This window comes from Ambystoma mexicanum, chromosome 13 (genome assembly GCF_040938575.1).
Source record: "Ambystoma mexicanum isolate Mex_15411 chromosome 13, UKY_AmexF1_1, whole genome shotgun sequence".
Taxonomy (NCBI): domain Eukaryota; kingdom Metazoa; phylum Chordata; class Amphibia; order Caudata; family Ambystomatidae; genus Ambystoma; species Ambystoma mexicanum.
The window spans coordinates 656,199,739-656,210,244 of NC_090938.1; the positions used below are offsets into that span (position 1 = coordinate 656,199,739).

Below are 10,506 nucleotides of genomic sequence, written 5' to 3' on the forward strand. Positions count from 1 at the left end.
AGGAAAGAATTGTCGGGAAACGAGAACTCAAACTCGACTATGCCACCTCGAAAGACCCTAATACATTAGGCCTCATCAAAGAGGAGCTGGACAAGCTCAGGAGCAACGCCGATCCAGAGTGCTGATTCCTGACGCGAGGCCGCCAAATATGCCAATACGACGAGGCCCAGAAGCCTTGGGCCCTTCTAGCAAAACTTTTGGCGACAGACAGACGGCCCCCACAGGTCGATTGTGTCCGCAACCCACAGGGGAAGGTAGTCCACACTGAGGCCGAGATGGCTGCCTTTCGCGCCTTCTACCTTGACCTATACAGCTCCAAGACCCCATATGACCCAGAAGCCCTCCAGGTGTACCTGAACGATATTGAACTGTACTGGGTGGAGGGGTACATGAGAGATTCGCTAAATAGGCTGATCACATCCGAAGAAATCCTGGCAGTGATAAAACAATTACCTGGGACTAAATAACCCGTCCCACGGCCTAACCGGGGAATTTTATAAAGCACTCGGCCCGACCCTCCCACCTATCCTATTATCAGTGTACGAAGAGGCCCTAGTGAGCGAGTGTCTGCCCCCCACACTACGCAAAGCCAATCTCATCCTGCTTCATAAACCAGGGAAACCCCCAGAATGTGCCTCATACAGACCAATATCGTTAATAAACGTGGAAAATAAGATCGTCGGCAAAATCCTAACCAACCGACTGCTCCCACTAATGCCTAGACTGGTGCTAGCCGACCAAGCCAGCTTCGTGCCAGGATGCAACATGACATTTGGCAGACGCCGACTCTTCGGGATCAATGAAACACTTGACCCCTCCACGCAGGCGGTAGCAATCCTACGCGACGCAGAGAAGGCATTCGACTCAGTTGAATGGCCATACCTCTTCGCAGTGCTAGAAAAACTAGGTCTTGGGAGGTACTTCCTGAACTTAATCTCGCTGCTATATGAACATCCCTCAACTGACATCACACTGCGATGAACAAAATCAGAGCCCATAGAACTAAAAAGAGGAAATTGACAGGGCTGCCGCTTGTCAGCCCTGTTGTTCGCAATAGCAACGGAACCCCTGGCTGCCAACCTTAGGGCCAAACTCATAGATAAAGGTCTCACCATTGGGCCTCACAAATTGATCCTGTCCCTCTACGCCGACGATGTTGCCCTCGTGGTCGGTGAGACAGCATCAAACCTAAAGCCAGTGATGAGGGAAGTGCTCAGGTTTGGTGCCTTCTTGGGATTAAAAATCAACCATAACAAGTCAGATGTGTTCCCATTAACCCCCGGTACAGTCGAATTCAGGGACGATTTTGAGTTAAGGTGGGGACCTCAGGGGTGCAATGATGTAATGATGTCCAGAAACCACAAGGACCTATTCCGCGAAAACTACGGCAACGTGATGGAGATGCTCAAAGACAAAATAGCAAGGTGGAGACACCTCCCACTCATGCTATGGGGGTGGGTGTTGATCGTCAAAATGGTCATATTACCCAAACTCCTATATTTGTTCATCAACATGCCACTGCTCCTGACACAGAGTTTCTTCCAGCATCTGCGTAGCCTCATTCTTGACCTACTTTGGAAGGGCAAACCAGCGATAGTGGCCCAAATTATCCTCGTTCAGCCAATTGCAAGAGGCGGTCTAGCGCTCCTCTACCTTAAACGATACCATTAGGAATTGCACCTGGGCAGCCTGAGTTTTTGGTATGCCACCCAGTCCATTCGACCACACGTCCATATCGAAAGGGCCCTAATGACTCCCAATCTCTTACGAGCTGCCATCATAGGGAAAATTCAAGAATCACCCAAGACCCTAAACATAGTGCACACCACATATGAGATATGGAACAAGATCGCTCACAAAAATAACGTTGCCATCAGATTTTCTCCCCTTCTCCCAGCACTGTTGATACCGGGCAAACCACTCGCGGCTGAGAAAACATATCTCCAATGGGCAAACAAGCTAAAGATTGAAACACTGAGCGATTGGTTTCTAGGCGGGCACTTTCTGGCAACTCAGCAGGATCGGGAACGGGGTGCAGACTCCCTTTTAGACATCTTCATCTACTTCAGACTTAGACGCACTCTCAGGTCCTTGTTCCCCTGATTTCCAGCACAGCCACCTACATGGCAGTTCTTACACAGAATCATTCAAGCGCAAAGCAATGGCAAGCTGGTATCCAAAATGTATAAAGAACTACTGACCAACCCCACCCGCCAACCTAAAACCCCAAAACTGAGATGGGAAACACTCTGGCAGACACCATTAATGAAGAAGACTGGACATTTATATTGCAACAGATGCAAAAGGTGTCCCTAAATTCACGATACAAATGTATCCACTTTAATTTCCTCCAAGTATACCACACACCAGCTAGACTCCACAGACACCGTCCGACCATAACAGCCGCATGTGAGGGATGCAGACTTCCTCCACCTGGCTTGGGAATGTCCGACAGTCAACCGGTACTGGGGAAAGGTGCTGACCAAAATCTCGGCAATAACAGGCCTTAAAGCTATGGTGAGAATTTCCGTGCCTAAAGGAACTAGGGAAAGTCTGCCTGTAAGTCCCATTCAAAAGCCTGTCTGTGTCAAAACCTGTGCTTGCCCTCACATCTAATACAAAAATGTAGTGTAGGGTTATTCTAACTCAAATAGTGTTCAACGTAAAGTTTGGCGCAGTCTCTAGCTCCCTTCCCCAAGTTCAGGATACAGTTCCAACAATTCTAGGCTTTTCAACTATTCGTTCAGGGCTTGGGTGCATCTTCCACCAAAGCACACCTGGTTTCAATAGACAAAGTTCAGAAGGAGTTTAGGGTTCCCTTCGCCAAGCTTCAAGTACTGGTTCACCAAAACAACATCCTAAAATAGCCCAGGGTTCGCTTCCCCAAGCTTCAAGCACAGATGCAGCAAAAGTTTAACAAACACTTGGTCTTAAGTTTTCTTGGGCAACTTCCATACACTTGGTTGGGGCTCTCTGGTCTGGACGCAGCCGTTAGACCGCACAGCGCACCCTTTACAAGGTCACGCAAGCAGGGACACTTGGCGTTATGTTTTTGCTTGTGGCCTTGTCCAAGCGTCCTCCTTGGTATTACTTTACTCTTTGTACTTTCATTTGTTAACTTTATATTCCGTCTGTCTCTTCCTTGACTGGAGTTTACAGCCTTTAGGTGCTCTTTTGCTCCCACTTCACTGCTCCTTCTTCTGCTGTTCGCCCAACGGCTTTTAACCACTTTCTCTTCACTCGTAGTGCTTTAAATACTTTTTATGCATCCTCAGATATCCAGAGACTTTCGAAATGGTGCATATTGCGTGCACCTGACCATTGTGAAATCCTGTTTCAAGATATTCTCTTGCCAACATGTCAGTCTTTGTCTGTTACTGGAAAGGCTTTCAAAAACAAACGTGCAAATCTTCTATACGCAATCACTCTGGTACACAGTGTTCCGTACTGCCTTGTTAGCATAGCACTCGATTGTTCATGCAGTTTAGAAGCACTCACAAGTGTATTGGCGACATGCGCCCGCTCTGCTAAAATGTATCTTCTTTTCCACTCGCTCGTGCACCGGGTTGCTTTACACACAGAAACTCATTGGTTGCTTTACTTGATGCTGCGGCTCCTCAGCTCTCGCGGCTTCTCACAAACTAATGTTGGGGTCTCAACACCTGCCCCTCAGGCACTCCTTGGCTGGCTCCTCTAACCAGGGGAACAAGCACTTGCAGAACCAAACTGGGAAGAGACGACACTGCATATAATACAGCTTCCTTCCTCCGACCTCACCCGCTACCCAGAGACACGGCCCCCTCGCCACACTTCTGCAGAGCGCCCTGCTCTGCTACTTTCCAGTGTTCTCACATTCCACTCTACTCTGGTTCCCAACGGTCCGTCTGGGCTTCTCTCTTCTTCTGCTGCTCTCTTCTTCCCTTCTGCTGCTGCCACGCCACCCTTTTATACACCTGCATCCTATCAAGGGTGTTCAGGTGTGCTTCTCTTGCCTGTTTTGCCTGATTCCAATTAGACCAATTACTGGGACATGCCTGACCTTCAGCTCTGTAGTGTTCCCTCTTATTCGTCCCAGTACTATGGTGGTGTTTCCAATAGGAAGTGTGCATTGAGACTCTTAGTTGCCACTTCCTCGTCTCAGCACTTGATGTGAGATACAAAGAAAAAGCTGGAAAGAACTGACAATATCCCATGAAGATTGAGGGAGGGTCTGATGGGTCAGTGTTAGTGAAGGGGAGATACCATGTCTCGCCTTCAGGTACCCTGTCTCCAATCCACAAGGACCCTCCACCAAGGTGATTCTCCCTCACTTGTCCTCCCCCAGGGTCGGGATCCAAACAGATGGCCCTTCTCTGGCCACGTGAACAGACGCTCCCTGGGGAATAGATGTGAGAGTACCTTCCGTTTTCTCACACCAGTAATCGTTTTTCTGTGGTTTGTATCAACTGAGAATCATATGCGTTTCATAGGCCATCTACCTTGGTGTAGTACAATGTAATGCTCTTTCTCTAAAACTGCGTTCCGTGCCCTGATATCTTACATTGAGGAAAATAGTCAATATGTAACTGTTTTGCAAATCTGAGTAATCTGTTCTGTTCTATTTCGTGTGGTTTCTCTTACATATTTCTTCAGATATGAGTGCCAAGATGCCCTCATTGGGCAAATGCTGTGCTTTAACATAACATTGCAACACACTAAATAAACATGGGCAGAACTCTTCACCTGTGTCTTGAATCTTTGTACCATCTGCAAACCTGTCTGTAGGAAGACTTTGCCTGCATATGATAGATCCAAAATAAATGTGTACACTACAGTTCATCACTGTACCAGGTAATGTGTTCTATTAATATGCTTTTATGCATTGTTGATAACCCAAGGGCATTTAAGCGCTGATGGCAAATCAGCAACATCCCTGCGCAACAGACTGATTACATTTCTAAAATCTGACTAAAAGATTTACCTTTTGATGCAGAAGATACCAGGTTTGGCTCTAAGGCATTTAGGAAACTCATTCCAAGTCAGTGAACCATGAACAGAGACCTCCCCACTTACCCCACCCAGCAGATAACATTTGCTGGGGTCTGTCAAAGGTGTGTCTGACCGGCAAAGGATAGTCACTAAAATGTGATTGGCAACCATTTTATTATATGTTCTCAATGGAATCTCACATGAGCATGAATTGAGGTCTCAGGAGTTGACTAGAATAATGCATCGTCTCGACAAGGATTTGGCAGAAGAGGTTGCTAAAGGTGCTGTGCTTGCACAAGAGGAGATAGAGGAGCATGCTTAAGCGAGAGGGGGAACGGGGTATTGAAGCAGTAGACCTGATTACACCTTCACCACCAAAATATGGTGATAGAGCAAGGTAAGCACCACAAACGACATGAGGAAACATTCTTGAACAGCATCTTTAATGTGCTTGCTGCAGGCGAGGTTTGTGTTTGGAATTTATATTCCTTTACCTTTTGAATTTTGTACATTCAAGTGGCATTTACATTTTTTTTATACTCGATGTATTTGCAAACACACAAAAAGATTGCCAAAACGTATGCACATGCTTGTGTTTCACCTATAGAAGAAGAACCGTCAGGATACAGGAAGAAAAGGATGACCAAGAAAGGGACAGAATGTAAATCTAGTACTCAATCTATCGGATAGGATTTTGAATACTACAGAATTAGATGTACTCAACAGAGGGTTATCTTTTCCACCTTCATGTATGAATGATTCCATTGACGTACAAACTGATCTGTTCAAGTGTGCCATGAAACTTAAACTCAGAAAAGTGTTTCGCCATAAAGACAAACAATTTTGCTCATATTGAATTAAATAAAATCTGTCACCTTTCTAATGCTCAAGTACCATTCTGTGCAGCAAGAATACTTTCTGTATTGGATTCTGATTAGCTACTTTGATTGGCTGTACAATTAATGTTGCAGAGGATTAGCTAACTCACTGTTCCTCTTTCCAACAGGCGTGTGGCAGATAGCAGCAAGGAATCATGGGAGAGCAACCACACCTACTGGGAGCTGAGGAAGCAGCCCGGCTTTGCCAAACTGGACTGTGCTGTTCTTTGGTAGCTGGAGGCCCAGCAAGGAACTAAACATGGCCTAGCATATATGATCCATGTTGCCCGGTCAATGGTCACTGGAGGAACTGAGAGATGGTCATGGGAGCATAGTAATGCTGCTCCATGCTGCCTCCATACTCCAGCAACTCTGTGGCTCTTGGAGGTACTCTGATGTGTAACCTGGGCCACTATCCACCAAGCACACTCCTTGACATAACCAGGCAAGGAACTGTGACCTAAAGATGGGGCTCAGCATCTGTGAACCACGCTGATCCTCACTCTCTTCAGAACTTGAGCTGTGATCCTTTGAGGAACTGCGACTTTGAACGTAGCCAAAGAGCAAAAATCCACGCTCCCCTTCAAACTCAAGGACCTTAACAAAGCCACACAAGGAACAGCAACATGGATCTTCGCTTAGCCAAATATCGGAAACCGTTCTGGCTCTTGTACTGCAGCGTTGGGCTGTGACCAGGAGGGAATTCTAAGATGAGCTTGAAGGTCTCTGCATCTGTGGCCGAAAATGCTCCCACTCTTCAGACATGGCGCTGCCAGGAGTTGCAGTGTTGAATGCGACTGAACAAGGCTTCTTCGAGCCACACTCTCATAGTTTCAACATCTGTGACTACAGAAGGCGGCCATGGGGGCAACTGTGACCTAGAATTTTACATAAAATCAACTATTTCTCCACCCACGCCTCTCCAAAAAAAACTTCACGAGCTAAGTGTTTCTTACCACATTCTCCCATAGTTCCCATGAATCATGCGTGGCACTATGTGATCTCCTCATGTAAGAGGCACCCACCGGTACTCCTGAAACTCTCTGCAAGTATGAGCCAGCCACGTAGCTCCCACCAACCAGGCTGTTTTCTTTTTTACAGTTTTATCGACAGAGGTCTGAGAGTTAATAATCAATCCTGTGGCTTGCAAAGCCTTTTGAGATAATGGGACCAGAACAACAAGAAGCAACCATCTGCCATGCATGCTTTTAAAAAAGATTTTGGCACTTTTAAGAAGCCAGCCAAGGGACCAAGAACTTGCTCAGGTCTTGAACTGGATCAGGCTTAGATTATATGTTAAGAACCAAAAATTAGAAAGGCAGCAGCCCATGAAACTGTGCCAGAGCATGTACTTATGTTGGACGTCTGTGATGCATTGGGTGGGTACAAATTAGCTTGTCACGCTCTTAATTACCCAAGTGCCATTTCACAACCAAATTAAACTTCTTCAACCTACATCCCTACCAGGAAATAGCAAAGACACTGGGGCAGGAACCCTCGTCCTTTGATTGTTTTCTTCACACCATCTTTATTGATGTTTGACAGTCCCACAACAGCTCTTGATGCTAGTCTGGGAGCACACACTCCCCACTGGCTGCTCACGCACTGCATGGACAGATCACATTCCCTATGGGCCTTTGGTTGCCCCTGCTGCAGACTACACCCCCATGCTCTTGCTGCTCACACTTAGTTGTGGCATTCACTCCATCGGCTGCAGCCTGCACTACTTCCCTCCTCTACTAGGTGCAGCTCACAGTAATCCCTCCCCCTGCTTCCCACCAGGTATGGCTCACACTCTACCACCTCAGGACCCCCTTTTGCAAGCTGCATATTAATCTCCCATTCCAACCCCCAGGTGCAGATTACACCCACACCACCTACAGTTCACACTCCTTAACTGCACCTGTTTGTGCCCAAGATAACTCTTCTGCTATAGTTCCTTAATCTCTTCCACAACAGGTTTATCTCCCTGGTGGAGCAAAACCTATTTGAGTAAGGCTGGACCCTACTTGATGGCGCATTGAATGTCCCATGCTGCACCTTGGACTCCCTTTTTACAACCTGCTTGTAGCTTGCTGCAGCTCAAGCTTCCCAGAATTCTGGCAGCCCTGCTGGTAAGGGTGAATACTGGGGCACTGGAGTTGTTCGCTTTTCGGGAAGGGTGGTTTGGTATCAGATACCAGTCAGTGTTGGGAACCATCCCACACCTCTCTCTCAAGTGTGACTGTCCTCGTTCTGCTCCTTGCACCGGACCAATGTTTCCTTGGAGTAATCTGTACCCAACAACGCCTCACTGTGATCCTCGGTACTTTGGATATCGTTGGTCTCCATGCAGGAAATGGAGAACTGCACACCTGCCCGGCGTTCGGAATGTTTCTATTCCTGGAGGGCTTATCTTGGACTTGCCCTGCACAGCACGCTACAGATGAGCCTGTTGGAGTGCAAAACATAATGTCAACCTGTAATAGACGTTAAATTATAGTTCACGAGCTGCTATTTAAAGAGTATTCCTTTATAGTCCCAACTTTTTCCGTAATAGACCAATGTTTTGTTTTTCCCTTCAAATGATTCTTACATTTATTTAAAATCCTTCTTTTATTGAATTCATGTGCCTCTTTTGTTCCATGTGTTCTTGTGGTCATCTTGAATATAACCGGCTTGTTTCAAAAGACAGACAGTGTGTGGCCTCCAAGAATAGACTGCCCCATTTTGGGTTATGAATGAGCAGAATCGCCCAGATGCCAGGGGCTGTGATTTTGTCCAGCTACTGATGTCCATTCGGAAGAATCAGCTTGTCAAGATCCGCCCACTCTTCTATGCTGCTAGCCCTCCTACTCAACTAGTTGGGAATTGCCTGTAGGAGAGGCAGGACAGGAAAAAGCATTTCTGATGGTTTCCATCCGGCCATAAATTCCTCATCTAGATATTCTCTAGTGCCAGCTGTTGTCAGAACCTTTCAACAGGCGGTGTGATGTAGCTTCCCGATCACCATCTCAGATATTCAGCCTCCTGAACTCCAGTCATGATGTTGCCATTGCACAAATGGTGAACACTACGCCCCACTATCTCAGTTCCTTTTTTCTGTGTGCTCAGCATGCTGTCTTCTCTGGAACAATCATGGAATTGTTATTGTGCCATTATGCCTGATCCCAAGCCATCAACGTCTAAGCGCTGTCGGAACTGTAACTCCAAAATGTCCATAACCAACCCACGCAATAGTTGTGTTTTTGGGTGGCCCATAACATGCAGCAATACGGGTTCTGCAAGTCAATGAACCTCAGGGAGCAGACTGCCAAAGTAACACTAGGTCACCTCTCTCGAAATCGTTGGCCTCCTCTTTCCTGATGTCTTCGGAAGTGGAGACGGAAGAGCCTTTGCTGGAGCATCTAGGGCAGGAGACATAAGGAGAAGAAGCGCTTGCACTCCCGCAGTTAGCCGCACCTTTCATCTTCCTCCTTCTCATGAAAAGGGGAGGCAAGCACAGGTCAAGGAGGAACAGCATTTAGGCTTCTTTTGACTCCCAAAGTCATATGGCATCTTTTCCTTCCAAGCATACATCTAGAGAGGAGTGAAGGGAATGTAAGAATCAGATGTTAGCCAGTTTTTCTAAAGCCTCGACTGGCACTGCTTCGACGTCCACTGAACCTGTGTCGGGTGATAGAGCCCCATAAGGGGGAAGGGGCAAGCTCTCTAGCTTGGCTCCTCCGATGCCAGCACCCGCTTCAGAGCTCGCCGCAGAAGTTTCAGCTCTAGTTGCGGTCAACACAGTGGCAGCTTTGCCGGGTCAGTCACAGTAGAGGAACAATGCTGAGGAATCTAGAGCTTGAGGTTTTTTATTCCATGTTTGCTTTTTGATGATGATGGGGACACCAATCCCTTATGTGCTGGAGGTATCAGGTAATATTATCCCCATATATATGGTCGCTGTAAATAATATTGCCGGGAAAAGATTGTGGCGATATTATATGGGTGACCATATATATGGGGACAGGGGCAAAGAAAAAAAAAGTTTGGGGGTTGTGGGGGTGTCCCCCGCATGTTCCATGCAATAATGTCGCCACAAAAAATGGCCATTTTTCAGCGATATTTTTGCATGGTGAGATTTTTGTGGCAACATTATTACATGGAACCGTGCTGGAGGCTCTTGTTCATGCAGACCAGGACCCTTTGGTGTAGGTAGATGTCATCGCAGACCGCTACTGCGAATACGATTCCATCTGTTTTTTTCAATAAAATTTGACGAAAATATAGATTGAAGGGGTGGTGGGGTTGGGTTGGGGTAATCACTAAAGTGAGGGGAAGTGAGGTGGGGCTGCGGTGGGTCTCCACCTACACTATTATTTTCAGTGAGATTCGTTTTTAAAAAATACAATGGAGTTGCATTCGCAGTAATCAATGAGATGTAATCACATAGATCCGACCCTTTTCCAGACTTCATGGCCAATATGGGAGACATTTTAAATTTGGCATCAGATCTACATGATACAATGGCGCTGATACTTTGCCTGACCTTGAGATGCAGCAAACTTCCCCATATGGACTTCCTAATGCCCAGTGCATGAACGTAGTGACTGTTTTAGCTTCAGGTGTCCTCGACACCATTGGTCCCACCATGGGCTTATGGACCTCTTAGATAAGGACCCCCAAAATAAGATGCTAT

The 10,506-nt window shown here is 46.7% G+C and overlaps 1 protein-coding gene across 1 annotated transcript in view; it reads left to right on the forward strand.

Annotated features, from left to right (window-relative positions):
• Positions 1 to 8,449, forward strand: part of OSBPL7 (oxysterol binding protein like 7) — a 274,513-nt gene extending 266,064 nt beyond the window's left edge. Inside the window, exon 24 of the mRNA XM_069634654.1 lies at positions 5,975 to 8,449. Within this exon, the coding sequence (XP_069490755.1) occupies positions 5,975 to 6,080 (106 nt within the window). The 3' untranslated portion in view covers positions 6,081 to 8,449. The remainder of the gene's footprint in view (positions 1 to 5,974) is intronic.
• The last annotated feature ends 2,057 nt before the right edge of the window (positions 8,450 to 10,506 follow it).